We start from the raw sequence: 19,790 nt of genomic DNA on the forward strand, positions 1-19,790 counted from the left end.
AGACTTAGTAGAGAATGTACTGTCCTTACACATTCATTCCCAACATCTGGTGATGCTTGTGGATGCAGACATGTCACTCACCACAGGGGCAACAAAAATATACTTATGCTTGGCTACTACACTTTGTGAATGTTAGTTTGTGAAATAATCTATTCCAGACACCAGGAAGATAGAACATACTTCATGGACTTCCCCTTCGACCCATACTGCCTACAGCAAACAAAAATCAGTTGGCAGCTACTTACCTGGACTCTAAAACCTTGTTGCCTCTCTACTAACTATAGAACAATTTGGAAAAGCCATGCTGGTCTTGCTTTTCTTGGTTTATCATTCATCCACAGTGCAAACCTAATTCTATCATTCTATAACCAGCCCTGTAAAAACAAGACTTTTAGCCATGGGCTACCACTTTAGGAAAATACCTGCAAAAACCCATAATTTTTCAGGTTCATGGTTTGCAACAAGCGATCCAGGCAAAGCTAAATTTTGAACTTACTCCTTTAACATGTTCAAAGGTGACATTTTTCATCTGAATAGGATCAACTGCTGCATCAAGCCCAGATGTTGTCCGAAAGCGTACTGCAGGCAAACCAGAAGGGGGGATGTTTCAACTTACAAGATGCCATTTAATTCCAAGACTACATATATAATATTTTTAATGGATATGCACAGTTAATCTGGCTGTGTTATGTCATCCATATCTTTTTTTAAAAGCAATGTTTCCATTTACAAGTGTCCAGCTAGAATAAATATTTTAATAGCTTAATTTTGTAGAACAATTAAGGTTTAGTTTTTTCCACATATATTTAATAGCTATATGAACTGAATTCAGTGGTTTGAGAGATTAACCAACTGCTTTTTGGTTCATTTTAGAGATCATTCCTTCATAGCTCAGGAGGAAGTCTTGTCTCCAAAAAAATACATACATGGGTAGCTGTACAAGTGTCCCCACAATGCCTCAACAATTCATCAATGAATTTCACCTCTGTTCCAGAGGTTCCACCCCTAAGTATGGAACTGTAGTCCAATATTGATACATTCAGCCTTTGGCCATTCAAATGAGATAGCTAACAAGCATAAATTTATGATGGTGCTTTTGGCAATATAAGCGCCTGGTCATTAGAAGCTAAGTGAGATCACATGAGAACCACCAAATGGCAAAAGTTATTTTCTCACTACTGACCTGAATGAGAACATCACCTAAATTCTGGGTCGCATTACTTATTCTGCTCCCCCCTCATTTGCAAGAGCTTTATCAAGAAAGTCAAGAACTGACAGAGTATCAGAGTAAGAAAAAAAAATTACTTTACACATTTGTAGTTATCTTTTGAAGTGCTGAATGCAAAAGCAATAATTATTGCCTAAATTCCTTTTGTATTTTGAAACGTTACTTTAAAATAATCACAATACAAAGTACAACACACAGGTTGAACAAAAAGAAACTGAGTAAAGTGAAAGATTAAAAGAATGAAAAGTTAACAAACCAGTATCAGAAAAGGAGCCTTTACCAGATAAAAATGGGGTTTTTGACAAGCCATAAATACCAAGCAGTAACAAAACAAGGAGAAAAAGACGTGTTCGTCTTAAGGAATCTGTAAAAGAAAACACAAAAAAATGTAAATAGGATGAAATAAACTACTTTCCAAACAAAGAATGTGATGGTATTACATTAAAGCAGCTTACCATTTGTTCTTTGCGTGAGTGCCTGTGCTTTCAAAAAGCCCTCAGCAAAACCAGTTTTAAACGCATCTTGATGAGCTTCAGGTATATTTTTTGTTTTCACTAACTTGTCTAAGCTTTCAACATCAGATCCTCGGTCTCTCAAAAGGAGTCCCTAAACATACATTGCATACTAATATTACTTTGTATTCATTTTGATAGAGAGCCAGTTTTCATGCAGAGCAAAAATGATAGTGAATTGGCTTCCTAACATAGATAAGTTTTTCAATGAGGAACTGTCAGACATTAGCAATATTAATTTGTTTTCAGTGTACAAAATGTTACAGTAGAACCTCAGAGTTACAAACACCTTGGGAATGGAGGTTGTAACTTCGAACAAAAATGTTATGGTTCTTCTTTCAAAAGTTTACAGCTGAACATTGACTTAATACTGCTTTGAAACTTTACTATGCAGACGAAAAACACTGCTTTTAACCATCCTGAAACAAGCACAGAAACAGTTTCCTTACCTTGTCAAGTATTTTTTTTTTTTGGTAACTCTCCCCTTTTTTTAAGTAGTTTACATTTAACACAATACTGTATTTGGGAGGTTTTGTTTTTGTTCTCTTTTTTGTGTCTCTTCTCTCTGTTTGCATACTTCTGGTTCCAAATGTGGTGTGCGGCTGACTGGTCAGTTCATAACTCTGGTGTTTGTAAATCTGAGGTTCTACTATATGGGGCATCTGTGACAGAGTAGCTATTCCAGTAACAAAATTTTCTGGCTACTTCAAGATCTGGGTTTACTGCATTAGATTTCTGCAAGTTAACTCTAAACCAGGAAGACACCTCCTGTTTAGGTAAGCATGCTACAACATTAAAAAGACATCAGCCATCAAAGTAGCTATTCTTAAAGCAGTAGCCAAGTTACAACGGCTATAGTAAAAAAAGAAAGCACCCATTTATAAGTGAAACCACTCACTGAAACTTCTGCGCATAGGAGTGCTTCATTGGTCTCCAAGATTCTTTTGTAATTTATTTTAAAATTAGGTCAGAAGCAAAATATTTTATTTTGGAATTAAAAATTTACTCTTCTAGGTTTTCAACCTGTTATCATTACAAGAATTAATGGATTTAGGGATCCTTATATCAGCAATAGTAAAGTAAGTCCTGGATGCAGGATAAGGAGGGGGAAATGGAATCTTTTCAATTAACTGAAGTTATAAGATCTAGGAAGATTTTCCTTTCAATAAATAAGAACATTACTGATTATTCAGTAACAAAATGTCATGACTTAAGTCTTCAATTTCTTCACAGTAGTCATGATCTCAAAATGTAGCTCTTTGTACTTGCCTTTACAAATGAAGGGGATACGTTTTCTGTTTCTGCAAATCGTTCGGATGTCGACTGCAGACGTCTTGCTCTTGATTTCAAAGTCTTAAAACCCCGAGACTGTATGAAAACTTAAACAAAAACACTTTCCTTTAACATCATACTTCCTTTTTAAGCAGAGAAGGAATAAGGTGTGTCAAACAAATCAAAGTTACACATATTTGTAGGTTCTTCCTGACTTATTTCTCCAAAGCCTCTTACAAATGATACTTCTTGTTTTTACTATTTATGCAATAAAATATATAAGTTGACCATATTAAAAAGGTGCTAGGTGACATGAATAAATTACCAGTCATTTCAATTAGTTTTAAAGTTTTATCTGAGCCTTTGAATGGCTACACTCAGTCCAAAAAGGCTCTTGCAACACAAGTTCCCCAATTAATACTAAAGTCATTCTGAATCCCTCAGCCTACTTAGTGAAATGTACTGCAATCCTAATACAAAACCAAAGGAGAGTGACAAGTTACACCTCAAGAAAGATTTCAGAGTGGTAGCCATGTTAGTCTATATCAGCAAAAACAACGAAGAGTCCTTGTGGCACCTTCGAGACTAACAAAATTATTTGGGCATAAGCTTTCGTGGGCTAGAACCCACGTCATCAGATCTGATGACGTGGGTTCTAGCCCACGAAAGCTTATGCCCAAATATGTGTGTTAGTCTCTAAGGTGCCACAAGGACTCCTCATTATCTTAAGAAAGCTCTCTAGTACTGATGTCAGATTTACTTATTTGACTCAAAAGATGAGGGAGTTTAGGTTCTCTTTACTAACATCACTTAAGAATTTCACAGCTTAAAGCAAGGTCTACTAATTATGTCATATTTATTGACTTAACCAAGAAACCATGTTTCTAAAGATTTCTTCAGATTTAACAGCCCAAAACCTCGTAAGAATGGAAGGCCCTTAAGACTATTTAAAAAGTAAGGTATCAAATTCAAGTAAGTTTGCCAATATTTGCTGAATGCCACCGTTACTCAGACTAAGTAGAATTTCCCGGGGTGGAGAAAAGCAAAAAACAAAACACGATGCAAGTTAAAAACATGTTAACTGATCTCATGAGGTAGTTTCTTGCTTCATACCTGGCCAGCGCTGAAGGTCTGAACACACACGCTGGAGGGGACTAGGATGCTGTCTATATAAGTAAGATGAGCGTAAAGTACTAAATACATCCATGAAACCTAGAAAAAAAATATTCAACAACATAAGCATGATTTCCATTTTAGATACATGATATTTCACACTAGACTTTATACTTAGTCTAAGTTATTCTTAATTATGTTGAATCCAAATGTCTACTTTATTTATACCTGGTCATGTGAAGTACCATCACAGAACAATAAACAAACCATTATTAACATATAGTGGGAATTATTGAATTTCTTCATTTTGGAAACTCTCTCAGTATGCAAGAATCCTTTTAATTTTTAGAACTTCCAGGTGAAAAATATTCCAGCTAAGACTTGAGATCCTGTAACTGCATGGGAAAATCCCAGTTAACTGGACTCTGACAGGATTTCTGTGTTGAGACTCATTTCATGAATTGATTTAAAAATAAGAAATGTACAAAGCATTAACACATTTTAAAACTACATTAAGGTATATCTGATTTGTTTAATAGTTGTAATACAGTATGGAAGCAACAAGAGGTGGAAAAGGGACAACACTGCAGGAAATGCATCAGCAAATACCATTTCAAAAATGTTAGCTACTGTGAATACATAGCATACCACAAGCATGCCTTATATCCATTGTTCAAAACAGCAATACTCAGACCAAGGTTCACGAGCCACAAGTGACAAATGTGTTTTCTGCAGCTCTTTGCAGCACAAGATATTAAAACACTTTGTGATTTAATTAGTAACCAATCAGGATGCTTTTACTATGTTATTAACCAATAAAATAATACTTGGTCAGTCACTTTGTTGGGAGGATTGTACATATATAAAAATAAAAAAATATAGTCAATGAAATAATGAATTCACACTACTGCGGCTCTTTGGGATAATGTTGATTGCTAATTTGGCTTCTGAACCACTGAGGTCTGAGTATCACTGGTTTAGTGTTATTGAAATGCATTGTACTGTTAAGAAACTGATTTCAACATCTCCATTAGGCAGGCTTCAAAGGTGGCACGGATATGGTCCTCAAAATGATGATCATGAAAACAAAAAAAATATTTGTAAGCACATGTTCAAAGAAGGTATTTATATAAATTGGTTAAATCTAAGGATTATTCTGGGCCATCTTCTTAAATGTAACTGAAGGGTATATTAAAACACAAAAAACACTTATATTAATGAAACATTAAGGTAACATTTTAAATGCTCAAAAGCCTGGAAATTGAAAGTTAGAGTTAAATTTACAACCTTAATTGTGCACCCTTGTATGTATGTATTACTATACAAGCTATAATTATGAGCACACATTCTTCAAATAATAAACCATTTCTCACATCTTTATAAAAAGATATATTGCTAAATCTTTTTGAGGTATCAATCTAATGTTCCTCCATAATATCCAACAGTATAAGTTATACCAAAAAGTAGAAATGAAGTTGTAATAAGATGTAAGAGTAGTGATGAAAAGCAGTATGAGCTGGCATCCTGCATAAGTATTTACAATTTAAGTGTCTACAATTAAATTGTAGAACTTTCAAAGCTCATTGTCAGCACTGCTTCATTAACACAGCTAAATTAAAAGCACACTCTGGTAAAGAAATTACATGTAAAACTCAGGAAAAAGTTTCATTATACTTAGGCTGATTCCACCTAATTCTCAACTTTACAAATCTTAGCCTTAAAGTTTAAGAAATAAGCGAGGATAAATCACTAAAGCTAACTAAACTTCTACAGAAGGTAGTAAAATACTCCATCTTGAATCTTGGTGGTTTATTTCAGTGGACATGAGGACATGCTGTTAAATAGAACTTCTATAAGAAAATAAAATATATTCTGCTTTCAGCTGTTACAATGAGCTTGTTTCAGTCCTGAAGCAGTTTCTACTATTCTAAGATTTCTTTCCCCTACACTGGAATTTTAGCAGCTCTTTGGCCTGTGGCAGGGCTCCTCTCCCACCAATAGGTCTGCCCAGGGCATGTCTACAGTATAAACTTAAGTTGACCTACGTTAAATAAACTTAGTTGCGGTGGTTCACATCCACACTGCCCTTCTGTCCATGGTGCATGTCCTGGAGTGCTTCCACCTACTTAAGAGGGGCAATGTGAGGGGGTGAAAGCCAGGACTCTCAGCTCCGCACACAGCTCCCTGCCAGGAGCCCAGCTCACTCCTAACCCCTGCTGGGATGGGGAAACCACCGTGGGTTTCTCAGCTCCCTGCTGGGAGCCAAGCAGCAGCCTGAGCCAGAAGCCTGGGAGGCAACCTGGCTTGGAGCAGACTGGGCAGCAGCCCAGCTGAGGAGCTGGGAGCCAGCTTTCTTATCAATTTCACAGCTCCAGCAGAGCCTTGAAACTGACAATGACTGCCAATAGATGTAAGAAATGCAGCATCTACAGGGACACCGCATCACCCTTAACTACACCAACGTAAGCTCTACACCTCTTGTGGAGGTGGAGGTATCATGTCAGTGTACTAGGGCACTTACATCGGCAGGAGCAAGGCTGTAGTGTGCATACTGACATAATTAGGTCAATGTAAGCTGCCTTACATCGACCTAATGCTGCAGCGTAAGACCAGGCCTCAATCACCCTGAGTGAAAAGATCAATCTTATGAACTAGACTTTCATAGCTCTGAAGACTCCCAAAAACCTTAGTAACTCTCCCCTTTCAACCAGGGTCTTGTCTGGCTAGCTATTTCTCACATTTATACCCACTCAGGCTGCAGTTCCTTCAGTTCTGTTCTGAGACTAGCCTCGAGCTGATTTCCTTCTTCCTACTCTCCCAACTGCTATGCTGTGGAGACAGCATTTTAGATATCAGTTAATTGCTTCCGCTGCTAGTACAATCAGGGCACTTCTACCGAGAACCTGCTTCTGTGGCAACATTCCTTTTGAATTTGGCAGAAGAATCAAATTATAAGACCATCATCAAAAAAAATTGGAGGGGGGGGTTAGACAATCAGATTTTAGAGCCAGAAGGTATCACAAAGATCATCTAGTCTCAACTCCTGCATTCACTCCACTGACCATTATTTTCTGTAATGAAATAGTTAGCAACACATTAACAGTGAAGCCAATCTGAATTCCTTTTCAACCCATATCAATATTTCTGTATTTTAAAAGCTGTAAAAATCCTTCAGAGAAAAAGGGAGGGACTTTAATCTAGACTGACACATCATATTCAGAGACAGATACACTGGTAGTTACACTCAGTTTCTCCTTCCATTCACTGAGTTTAAGGCCTTGTCTATACTAAAGGGGAAGTCGATCTAAACTATGCAATTTGAGTTATGTGAATAGCAAAACTCAAATCGACGTAGCTTAGATCTACTTACCGTCGGATCCACACTATGCTGTGTCTACGGGAGACGCTCCCCCACTGACCCCACCTTACTCTTCTCAATCTGGTGGAGTACCGGAGTCGACATCAGTGTGATCGGCAGTCGATGTAGCGGGTCTTTATTAGACCCACTAAATTGACCCCCGGTAGATCGATCGCCACAGCGTTGAGGTAAGAGGGTTGCAGTTGCATCAATGTTAAGTTGATAAAATTAGCTACTACAGCTGAGCTGAATATCAAACTGAAGAAAAAAACTGCACTGTAAAATAACCGTCACAGTCTGACTAGAACACTGAGCATGACTGGAAATGCACTACAAGATATACAACAAACTCTACAACTTATCTGTATAGCAAATGACACTGGTATTCTGGGTTTTTTTCTATGGACAGCTCCAATAATTTGTTATAAACCACAATCTAAGCAACTGCATAACACAATGACCTATGGCTTGATTTACCATGGTTTCAGCTTGAAAATTTAAGTGTGACAGCTTTCACTAGTCCCATTTTTATTTTTGTTGAAATGATAATTCTGGCATATCACCCTGGAACATACCATGTTTATTTTCAAAGAAGGACTGTGCAGAGATATAAGATGTATTCCACTGGGAAGAGATTTTGTTTTCTGTACAATAGCCAGGAAGCAACCTGTTCATTAGTTCATCGAGCTGGCTAACTTTCAAGTCGGACAATCCCAGGTCTCTCAGATTCAGTACAGGCTGTAAAGCAATAGGAGAAGTATTCAAATATTCAATAAAATCAGGTCACCTCATGAAAAGAAAAGTCTGCTAAGAAGGGGATATTTTCACAGAATTACTGATACAGCTTCAGCTATCAGATTTTTAAAGAAGAATTTTAAAGTGAAAAACACATATTTTAGATGTAGAAAAATAAGACGACTTAATTAAACCCTAAGAGAAAAATAAAACCAGTTATTATTGATATAAAATAAGCTTCTATACTATGCCATCCTGTGTGTATTACTCACAGAGGGTGTGCTTTTTTGGTAATATATAGCCATTTGTTTGCTTAGTCCATGTTAAGAACGTTCTCTTCATATTTGAAAGCAGAATAGATTGATTTAAGTCAAAGTGAATTAAATCACTAATTTTAGTCATGATTTAAGTCAACAGCCAGGAAACCTTGATTTAAATTGCCAATTTTAAATCTTATTTGTATTTGTACTTCTTATTTTCCTGAAGAAAAGTTGATTCTTATTAGCTGGTAATCATTAAAACACACTAAACAGCAACCAGCTACAGCCTTAATACTAAATTTGGTGGTACTTTTTGCTACCCGGATGACACACACCTGTACACATTTATGTAAACAATTACATAGTTTAACATAAAAATAAAAAATATTAATAACATTATGAAAATAAATTTATATATGTTAAAAATGGTGAAAGCTGCATTTCTAATTCATTGGATGATTGTCATCTTGAGATTTGTTTCAAGCTCTATTTGGATGGAAACTGGAATTCAATTAAATGCACACAAACAACATTTCAAAGTTGTTTTATTAGTTAAAAACAACTACCTTAGATGTGCTGAATATATAGGAAAAAAGTTTACCAAAATATGTTTTGCATTTAAAATTAACTGGTTTATTAAACAAAGTATTAGCTGTAGTTAGTGAACTGATTGTTTCTGGTCACTATGTCCTTCAAGATTTTATAATTAGTAGATCTCATCCTCTCATGCTTAGTTTTCATTTTTAGATTGGAAGAGTAAAACAAGTCTTCCTGCTTTTTCAACTCTCAATTATTTTCTTAACTTTCAATGAACTAGTCATTGAACTGAACTACACCTCTACCCCAATATAATGTGGTCCTCCGGAGCCAAAAAAATCTTACAGCGCTATAGGTGAGACCACATTATATCGAACTTGCTTTGGCCCCCCTGATCCTTGTCCCCTGTCTGTCCCCTCCAGAGACCCCCCATCCCTAATCACCCCCAGGACCCCACCCCCTACCAAATCCCCCTGCTCCCTGTCTGCCCCGACCCCTATCCATACCCCTCTGCCCCGACAGGCACTCACCATCAGCAGCGGGAAGTGGAGCAGCCTGGCTGCACCCTGCTCCATTTTGCCAGCTCCCAGCTACGGTGCTCCACTTCCCGCCGCTGGTGAGTGAGGGGAGGTTGGGGAAAAGACGCCCTCTGTACTTACCTGCGGCGGGAAGCAGAGCGCTGCAGCTGGGAGCTGATGGAGTGGACTGCGCTGGGCCGGGCTGCTCCGCTTCCACCGCTGCCGATGCGAGTGGGGAGTTTGGGGAAAGGACGCCCCCCGGACTTGCTTCCCGCTACAGGTGGAGCACCATGGCTGAGAACTAGTGGAGTGGAGCGGGCTGGGGCCAGGCTGCTCCGCTTCCACTGCTGCCAGTGAGTGCGGGGAGGTTGGGGAAAGAACACCCCCCGTACTCACCTGTGGCAAGAGGCGGAGCACCGCGGCCCCAGCCCGCTCCACTTTCCTTGCCCCGGCCGCAGCCGTGTTGCTGGGGGGGCCGGATTTGGAAAAAGGTCCTGCACTCACCAGCAGCGGTGGAGCCACCCAGCCCCAGTCTGCTCCACTCAGCCAGCTCCCAGCCACAGCACTCCATTTCCCACTGCAGGTAAGTACTGGAGGCATCCTTTCCCCAACCTCCCCGCACTCACCAGTGGTGGGAAGCGGAGCGCTGCAGCTGGGAGCTGACGCACTGATCCACCAGAGCGCTGCTTTATCGCGTTGTACGCAAACCAGTGTTATAAAAGGTCATGTTATATTGGAGTAGGGGTGTACTTGAATAAAACAAAAGAGAAAATATTTTCTCTGCGCTCACAAAAGAAGCTATTGCTGTCAAAAGCTGGTTTAGCACTTCAAACTCTGGCTCCAAGTGCTTACCCAATGACTTCCCATCAGTTCAGTAGCCTGACTTTCTTTAAAACTTTGGTAGCAACCTGTACTGCTTACTTTTTTTTAATATAATGTCAATTTTAATATATTACAGTAAATTCAGGCCTTGACGTAGATTGTCATAATTTCAATTTTAAAAAGACAGATTCAATATAAATTTTAAAAACCTGATTTTTATGTATTTTACAAAAATATTCATTTTTATTCATGTTTTCTACCATTGTTCTGGTTTGAGTAGACAGATGCATTATTTTCCTACCTCTCTCAGCGTCCAGCATCTTTCTAATCTTTGAGATGTTGCTATTCTGTCAGAGAAGAAAAAAAAATCCCCCAAGAATGTGCACCAGCAGCTGTCCACTAGTTAGACTGACTGACAGGTGTAGAAAATTCGGCAATTCTGGCTTTTTTGCTGGCTTTTTTTTTTTTTTTTTGAGTGGTGGGTGAGAAATTAAGGAAATGTGGATATTGGATATTTCATAGTGGTTTGAAAAAATTATAGTATAAACCCAGATAAACACGCTCTGATCCCTATATAATCACACTGAAGGGAAAAGCATTTTGTATTCATGGCTCAAGCACGGGGAGTGATGCCAGTGTTGGCAGTCAACGTACAAATTATAAACTAGAATTTGGCTCTTTGCCTCATTTGTGCCTATTTGGGAGGGGGGAGGAGAGACAATATCCTATCAAAATACTTACCCTTTTGTATGAGCAAAATGTTTCACTTTTCTGATTAATTATGCATAAACCAGTTAATATGACAAAACTGGAATTGCAGAACCTAGATCTTACCAGCATCAGCTCAAAAACCATGATGTTCTACTTGGCAAAGCTTGATTCTTGAGCAAGGCTATCAAACATACATCCCACATGAACTCATGTGGCTCACGTGAAACATCCATACTAATCCATACATAACAGGATCTAAGTTTTCATTTCCATTACATCTGCCTGATTCTGCAGATAGTCTGAAACAACTCAGCGCATGAACTCTTCCCCTTTTAATCTGATTGGGGATAGACTAATCTAAAGTCCATTGATAACACTTCAGTGTCAGTGTTAACTATTTAATCACTGATCATTTTAGTAAGTGGAAAGGGAGTAGGAGTGATACCCACAGTGTTGGGAACTTGGAGTTGCTGCGGGAAAGAAATTCAGAGAACACAGGAAACTCTCAAAGAGAGGGAAAGCAGGAAAGAAACAGAGAAGGGGGAAAGAAGAGAAAAAAAGGCAAAAATAGTGGGGTTAAAAATGAGTAGATTCTGAGTGACAGAACAATGACACACTGAACAAATGACAAAACAATTCAATGTTTAGTTACTCCATTCAGGTTACATTTTCTCCTTACAGACTTCCTACTGACATCAGTGGACACCATGACGGGCATAGTGGGAAGTACATAGTCCTGAATTTATACTATGGTACATGGACCAGAAGTAAACGTTATGAAAATGGGATTTAGGTGCTTTTGAAATTTTTACCTTTGGTGATGTCCATACTGCTGATTCTATGATTTTATTTCAAATTTTGTTAACCTTACTTAGAAGAGAGTGCTACAGGTTTGTTTTAATGAATTACGAGGAGAGAGGAGGCACAGTGGACAAGAACAGGAAGGGGGCTCCAGGCAAGAATGTTTATCCATTTCACATTTCTGTAAATGCTGATCGCTCATTAAAATATTTGTCTGCTTGTAATTTAAAGTACCCATGTAGAATAGTAATAAGCATGACAGCATTGGCTATATATATAAAAAAAAAGGCACACATCTGTGCATTGTACAAAAATATGATATCTTTTAAAAATAATTTCTTAGTAAAAAGCAGTCTGACAATTTTTTAAAAAAATGAAAAATCTTCAAACCTCATTTAAACATAAATATAATTCCCAGTCTCTCAAAAATTCTTGTTACCTCACTGGTTTGAGCATCATGTTCTGGGGCTGTATCCCTCTGTAGAGACTGAATAGATGCTGTGCTGACAGAAGTAGCTGAGGTTTTTGGTGAATGGAAGGCATTGATGAGGTGACTCAGAGGAACTGTAACCTGGTAGAAATTAAAGATTAAATTAATCAATCACAGTAACAGAATATAATGCCATACACGAATTTTCTCCTCAGTATTTATATATCTAAATACATCCCCATCTCAGATAAGGTATAAAATAATGATCTTAGACAGTGCCTTCCAAGATATGTCTCAGAATGCTTTTTGAACTTTGCCTCTAAGGTACAGATGGAGACACAAAGAGTTAGCGATCATCAGACAGTAAGCAACCAAGACAGGTTAAGTCAGACAGGTAGTCTACCAAAGTAGGAAACAGAACCCAGGTCACCTTATGTACAAGATAACATGTCAGATACTCAAACACAGAGTTGTGGTGACAAACGATCAACTTTTAGGCTACCCATTAGCCTTCTGTTAACTAAAAATTCTCTTCTCATAAAATATATATCTTTTTATAAATTTCTTAATAACAATAGCAGATAAATCAATTATTAGCTGTTGCAAAAGGAATAATGTTTTGCCAGTTTTAGTGTGATCCTGTCATTTGTTTTTTTGCGTTAGTGATCAATGTATAGTGTGAGGTGCCATTGCAACCTCACCTGGGAGAGAATTGCCTAGGTATTATTGAAGTGCACTTAGAAGACATTAAACAGGCATTTCCAAGAAAAATGTTGACCTCTGATGTATTTTTGCAACTCTATTTACATTTTGAAATTTATCCTTCCTGAAAAGTTTCTACAATTAGTGTAGGTCTCTCTTTAGAACAAATAATAGGTATTTGTTAAAACATGCTGGTGTAACTTTTGCTAATGTAACCTATCTAAAAAAGTATTAATAAGTGTTTAGATTTAAAGTGGATTTAGAAAACACATATATGTTTAGAAGTCTTGGATTTAGAACACACCACAAAGATGATATAGGAAAGTGAAATGGTCTCCTAGCAAAACACACAATGCCCTCTCCTAAATATCTATTTCTGCAGGATTCTCCCTAACTCTGCCCAAAATTAAGTGAGAGCAATTGCTATGCTTCTTTGGTTTCCAACTGCACAAATCGGTTTCTCTGAAGTCCTAGTGTAGTTTAAGCTATGTTGTTAAGTTACTTAACTTCACTAACACTTTGGATCAATCTACACGATCACACCACACTGCTTTATGGTCACAGAGCTCAGCCAAGTTTGATAGTTTATTTATTCAATGTTTGAAGTATCCATACTACCAACTTGGTTGCTCAAAATTGTTATGTGGTTTCTTGTAACTATATCAGTGTGTAGCCCACCAGTATACATACACAGATACCTAGGCAGGATGTGACCAATTATTGGCACACATCACTGGGACTAATATGCACATAGGTAAACCTGCTCCTAAACTATGCTAGTCCCAGTGGCCTAAGCCATTCATTGGCTCCGCCCTGCCTGCGGATCCATGCTGTGCCCTCACACAAGTATAGGTAAGCTTGACGGCAGAGGATAGGCAAGAGAGCTGGGAGAGAATGTGACAAGTGCTACCACATCTGGGTGGCAATGCCCCAGGAAATAAGTAGTTCACAGTAAGATGTCAGAAGAAAAAGCAACTACCAGTTTTAAAAAAATTATAATACTGGGAAAAATCAGAAGTATTATTACAGCATCTAAGATTAGTGTAACTGAAAAATCAGAGAAAAATATTCTTCAGTTTCATTAAACAACACTTTTTATAAAATTAATTTAATTCTGTCCCCAGTCAATCTTATGTTTGAGAGAGACTTTCACATGCAGAAGAGCGAAGACATTTGAAAAGTAAATGTGATTACAGAACCATAAAAAAAAAAGCAAAGCAATCTATAGGCAAGGGAAATAAATGAACCTATTTTAAAAAGACTACATTTCAAGTTAAGTGTCTGTTTAAATATTTAAAAGATTTATTCATTTAGCCGTTGTTGTCCAAGCTCCACAATGCATTCATTGGTTCTTTTTGTAAACAGGATCAGAGTGGTTTCCATCATGCCAGAGCAGGTGTCCACTAAACCAGGATTAGGAAGCTGATTTCTCAAACAGAATCCCACAGCACAACCAGTTTCCCCACTATGTATTATATGGTAAAACTGTAATGCTCTTTTAATGAGCTGTACGGAGGACACAAATAGTGAGGAGACTAGAGTGCCACCAAAGGGTAATCTAGATATTTAATTTGCTTAGAGAAAGAGTTCAACTTTGCCTAATAAACACATGCATTTATCTGAAATTTCACTAGAGTTTTAGATTTCATTGGTGTTCTACCTTCCATTTTCTCTTTCAGAGTTTAGATGTCTAGGAGATCCTGCTAAGGCAGCTTGCGTATAAGTGGGCTAAGTCTGGGCAATACAAAGTATATGTGTATCAACTGACCGGTTTAAAAAAAAAAGTATTTTGTAAACTGGTAATCTATATAATGACGCTTCCTCCCCATTTGCTTCTTTTCCTGGACCAAAAATTTGGCAAGAATGCTGCATGTTCAACATTTTCCAGATGTAGTTGAAATATTTTAAATGTAAAGTTTTATTTCTTTATAATGCACTATGCTAATCTTATTAGTCAATTGTTTTCCCACAGAGCTGAGACCAGCCAAGTGATGCTTTGGTAGCTCCCAGGCTTGCTAAAACTGAGAACTAGTATACCTAAGATCAGCAAATGAAAGGATGAGGGAGAAGATCCTGGGAAAAGCTGAAGCCAGCTTAGTAACACCCTTGAGGAGAAAAAAATTTAAATACTGAAGAAACCGAACAGGCCACTAGAGAAGTGACAGTATGGTGTACTATCTAGTACTAGCTCAACTCAACCAGGGAGGGATATTAAAAAAGTCACACAAACAAAAGCTGAGGGCAGATCCAAGCCTGAGAGTTTTCAGGGAGCCTTACACATTGTACTTTTAACACAACTGACATTTTCTGTTTGGTTTAATATTAAAATCTCTACTCTTATGTTCTATGTGAATAGGACAAATAATCATGACAATATTATCGGTTACTACCATTTGTTACAAAAGTACTTCTTCTCTATGTAAACTGGGGAAGTGTTATAACGATCTTAGTAAGCCATATTGTAGTCCAAGCAAAAAAAAAAAAAATAGTCTAACACCTATGCATCTAACCAGGGCAGGGAATTGGGCCTAATGAGGAAGGGAATAAGGAATGCTAAAGGACAAGACATGTGTAGACTGTATTATACTGTACCAGAGCCTGGAATGGAAAAGGCAGTAAGCTTTTCACTTATCAGAAGCTTAGGTATTTTCAGAAGCTGAGGTCCAAACAAGGATACTATGTGTATTATCTAGGTCTCCCCACTTACTGTGGCATATAAGCACCCCACCATCTTTAATATACCACACAAATGTGAGGCAGGGCTGTACTAATGCCCCTATTTTGCAAAGAGGAAAATCAGGCACAGAGAAACCGACTTTTCAAGGTTGCTCAAAAGCCTATGACCAAGCAGGGATTCGATCCAAAGTTCCCCAGGCTAGCATTCTAGCCACTGTACTAGTCTACGGTATTACACACCTCATTCCTCCCACTGTTGACACATGAAGTGACAGAGACCAGGAAGTGTCACAACCTCCTTTGTCAGCTCAGAAAGGGGAGGGAAAAATTCGCTAGCCGAGCCACCCGGGGGGAGAGGACTCGAGAGAAAGAAGATGGGGAACCCGCTCCACTCAGGACCGGGTCGGGGTAACGGAGAATCTCCCACTAACGCCTCCCGTGCAGGTGTCTCTCAGGAGACAACCTAGTGGCTAGGTCTCATCTTTGGGCGTCAACACGCCAGTTTCTCAGAATCCCTCCCTGAAGCAGAAACAATCTCCCCCTCACCCCGCTCCCTGCCCCAAACTGGCCTCTATGGCAAGTTGCAACCCAACACACACACACCCGCTCGCGCCCCCCAGGGACTTTCTGGGGCGGAGTCTCACAGAGCGGCGGCTCCGACACAACGGGCGGGAGCTGCCCAGCCGACCCATTCCCTCTCAATAGTACTCTGGGGTGGGGGAGGCGCCTCTTGCTCCCCCGTATCCCGAGTCCCACCCGCGCGCCAGCCCTCTCACCTGGGGCTGCACGGTGGTAGAGAAGGAAAACATCCTCCCCTCTGTAAGGGCGGCGGCGACTCCCCCTCCTCCCGTGCCGGGAGCGGCGATCTACACGCCCGGGGGTCTTCGCCTCTCACTCCCTCTGGCCGCGGCCGCCGGGAGAAGCAGCGTTCGGCGGCTCCACTCCCATGGAAAATGGCCGCCTTCTGCGGCCGGCAACGACTAGGCCAACTACAGCTATGCCGGAAACGGACAGCGCGGCATACCGCTTCCGGGTCATAGTCCCTCCCGAGTCCTTCCTGCCCGGGCACCTCCCCTTCCTCCCTCATAGCAACCAGACACCTTAGCAACCAATGTGTCTCACGCGCGTACACCAGCCCCTTCCTACTACGCACTTGCGCGCGGGAGCAAACCATTCCTTCCGCCTGACGGGGGAGGGCGTAGGACCGAACCATTTCTCAGCTACGTCTGAGTTGCATGCATCAGCTGCTGTGTCCAGCTGGTCGCAGCAGGAGGCCGTCGTTTCGGAAACAGAGAGCTGGGGTACGGGTAAAACAGGCCTACTTTTGAGCAGCCTGTTTGTGCAAAACCTAACGTGCTGTGAGAAAACCAAAATGCAGCCCTACCCCACCTATCTCTCCAGTCACCACATCACTCCACTGGTCCGTCACAGCAGGGGCCCAGCAGGTGCTCTTAAGGTCAGCAAACATCCCACAATTCTGGGCCCTGATCCTGCAACTATCTATGCATGTACTTTACTCCCATCAGTAGTTTAATCGAAATCATTGGAACTCTACTCATGGTCCTAAAGTTAAAAAGGCAGAAGCATCTGCAGGATGGGTATGCAGATCCCCAAGAAGGCCTGGAAAAAAAGGTGGCAAGCTCAGTAGCACCACTGCCTTCTTTACCTAAAATATGGGAGATTACAGGGGACCACATAGCCAATATGGTCCTGGAGATTGCAGAGCCGGCTATACTGTTTCCCTTCTGGATCCCACTGGCCTGGCCACTAGGGATTGCCAAGGCATCTGCCAAGTTTCCAGGGTGATGTGCAAGCCTTGTTGTAACTCTAGAGCAGTGGTTCCCAACTGGGGTTCATGAACCCTGGGGGGTTTGTGAAATGTTACAGGGGGTTCTTGGGAAAAAACTCCCTAATGGCGGCCAGAGCTGTCCCTAGGGACCCCAGGCAGCAAGGGACCAGCAGCCTGGAGCCCCTGGACTTCCAGGAGCTAACAGGATTAAAGCAAGCATATCTATCACACTGAGGAGATTTAAACTTCAAGACTCCTTATAAGAAATGGAAAGGGAGGTGGATATTTTTTGCTGTTTTTAAAACTAAATAGGCAGCTAGTGTTGTTTTAAAAATTATTATGATGAACAATGTTAAGCTTTATTGTTTGCCTGGACTGCTGAAGACCTGAATGCTTGTGCAGGAGGAACTCTTTGAGTTGGCTTCTTAAATACCTTCATGCTGTTTCACATCTGATACTCCTTGATGAAACACTGAATAAGCCTATTATAAGACAAGTCTCCTAAGTGATACAAGCTAAGAAAGTGAGATCTTGGAAGAGTGTTGCCATTTTCATAATGTAATAAAAACACTATAATGATAAATAAGAACATAAAAATGGCCCTACTAGGTCAGACCAAGGGTCCATCTAGCCCAGTATCTTGTCTTCCAGCTGCCCTACAGGGAATGAACAGAACAGATAATCATCAAGTGATCTATCCCCTTTCGCTCATTCCCAGCTTCTGGCAAACAGAGGCCAGGGACATAATAATAAATAGTGTGTAATAAGCATATCATAAGAACAAATGTTATATTTCCAAGTTCACTGCTTTTATAATTTATACTCAGGTAAATGAGAAAATCCCTGGAAATATTCATTTTTAGGAGGGGGTTTTTGCAAGACTTGACATTTTAGTGAAAGGTGTTCACAGGTTGTTAAAGTTTGGGAACCACTGCTCTAGAGCATCAAGCAGAAGGCTACCCTGCCCAAGTCTTGAAAACATCACTCTAGTTTTGTGAGATAGGATGGAGCTGCTCCCCAGATTTTCTCCCTGCACAAGTGTTACATTGTGGGGATTTTCCATCATTACGTTGTATGTGAGCCTAAGTGAGTCTTACTGTTTTGCATGAATGCTGTGTGCGCTTCAGGTTCCCTATGTATTGCACCAATGTCTAGGTGGTGGGAATAAGGGTGTGTGACTTTTGCGGGGGCTGCTCCACCTGCCTACACAAATGCTATGGCCACCCTTTCGTAACCCGAGATGCAGCAGGGAGATGCGACCAGGTGACTCTTGGCCTGGGAAGCAAGAAAAGGCCAGAGGAGGAGCAATGGGCAGGGCCGGGGCCAGGCAGCTGGAGGCAAGTCAGAGCCCTGGCTCCGGGCTCCCCTCCCTCCACGATAGACTTGGCTGAAAGTCACTGATTTCTGTGCCAACACGTTCTGTTCTACGCTGTGTTCCTGTTGACTAATAAACCTGTTTTACCAGCTGGCTGAGAGTCACATCTGCCTGTGGAATTGGGGTGCAGGGCCCTCCGGCTTCCCCAGGAGCCCCATCTGGGCACTCACTGTAGGAAGCACACAGTGTGGAAGGGGATGTTGAATGCGCCAAGGTCAGACCCAGGAAGGTCAAAGCTGTATAAGCTTCTTGCCCTGGAGACAGTATACTCAGGGAGAGGAGGCATGTTCCCCCAGAGTCCTGACTGGCATATAGAGTAGTTCCAGATCATTGCCCCAGTGACAAAAAGGCATGGAAGCATTACTCATTCACAGAGCAAGGTACCTCTTGGTGTGAATATGGGTATCGAAATCTGGCCCTCAGTATCTCCAACCAGTACTCCACATCCTACTCTCAATCATCTGATGATACAAATGAACAAATCCTCGTGGCTGTCAGTAAGATGTGAAGGAATCCAGCTCATGGGAAATGGGAAGGCTATCAGGTTTATATTACAAAGAGACTGGAACTGTAAAATGTAAAATCCAGATCCAATTCTTAGCTGTTCCAGAGCTCCCAGGGTTGCCTTCAAATACATTATGAAAATAGCCTGAGTTGCTACACTGTAATCCAAACCTTCCCAAAATTTAGGAATGTCTTGATTCCAGGTTGCAGTTCATGTTCTCTCCAATTTTAGGAGTACTGCAATACTTCTGGAGTGCACTTATTTTTTTTAATTGTCAAAAATAGGACTGCTGGTATTCTAATACTGTTACTCAATGATTTCAGTCCTCCATTAAAGATAATTCTGCAGGAATTGAGAGCAGGAGTAGAAAAAATAAATTTGGCTGTCATATTTTTTAAACTAATGTTTGTCTTAAAGCCATTTACATTTCACAAACCACAGTCCAT

General features: G+C 40.2%; 1 protein-coding gene across 3 annotated transcripts in view; it reads right to left on the reverse strand.

The window, feature by feature from the left end:
* Positions 1-19,790, reverse strand: part of YME1L1 (YME1 like 1 ATPase) — a 39,430-nt gene that overhangs the window by 16,986 nt on the left and 2,654 nt on the right. Inside the window, exons 1-8 of one of the 3 annotated variants that reach the window (XM_050939075.1) lie at positions 16,452-16,682; positions 12,307-12,438; positions 8,059-8,221; positions 4,126-4,224; positions 3,010-3,119; positions 1,684-1,834; positions 1,509-1,592; positions 497-579 (exon numbers count right to left, since the gene is read on the reverse strand). In XM_050939075.1, coding sequence (XP_050795032.1) covers positions 497-579; positions 1,509-1,592; positions 1,684-1,834; positions 3,010-3,119; positions 4,126-4,224; positions 8,059-8,221; positions 12,307-12,438; positions 16,452-16,484 — 855 coding nt within the window. In that variant the 5' untranslated portion in view covers positions 16,485-16,682. Of the gene's footprint in view, positions 1-496; positions 580-1,484; positions 1,593-1,683; positions 1,835-3,009; positions 3,120-4,125; positions 4,225-8,058; positions 8,222-12,306; positions 12,439-16,451; positions 16,683-19,790 lie in introns of those variants that run through there. The other 2 variants (XM_050939074.1, XM_050939077.1) reach the window with 2 other exon arrangements.

This window comes from Gopherus flavomarginatus, chromosome 2, assembly GCF_025201925.1.
Source record: "Gopherus flavomarginatus isolate rGopFla2 chromosome 2, rGopFla2.mat.asm, whole genome shotgun sequence".
NCBI lineage: Eukaryota > Metazoa > Chordata > Testudines > Testudinidae > Gopherus > Gopherus flavomarginatus.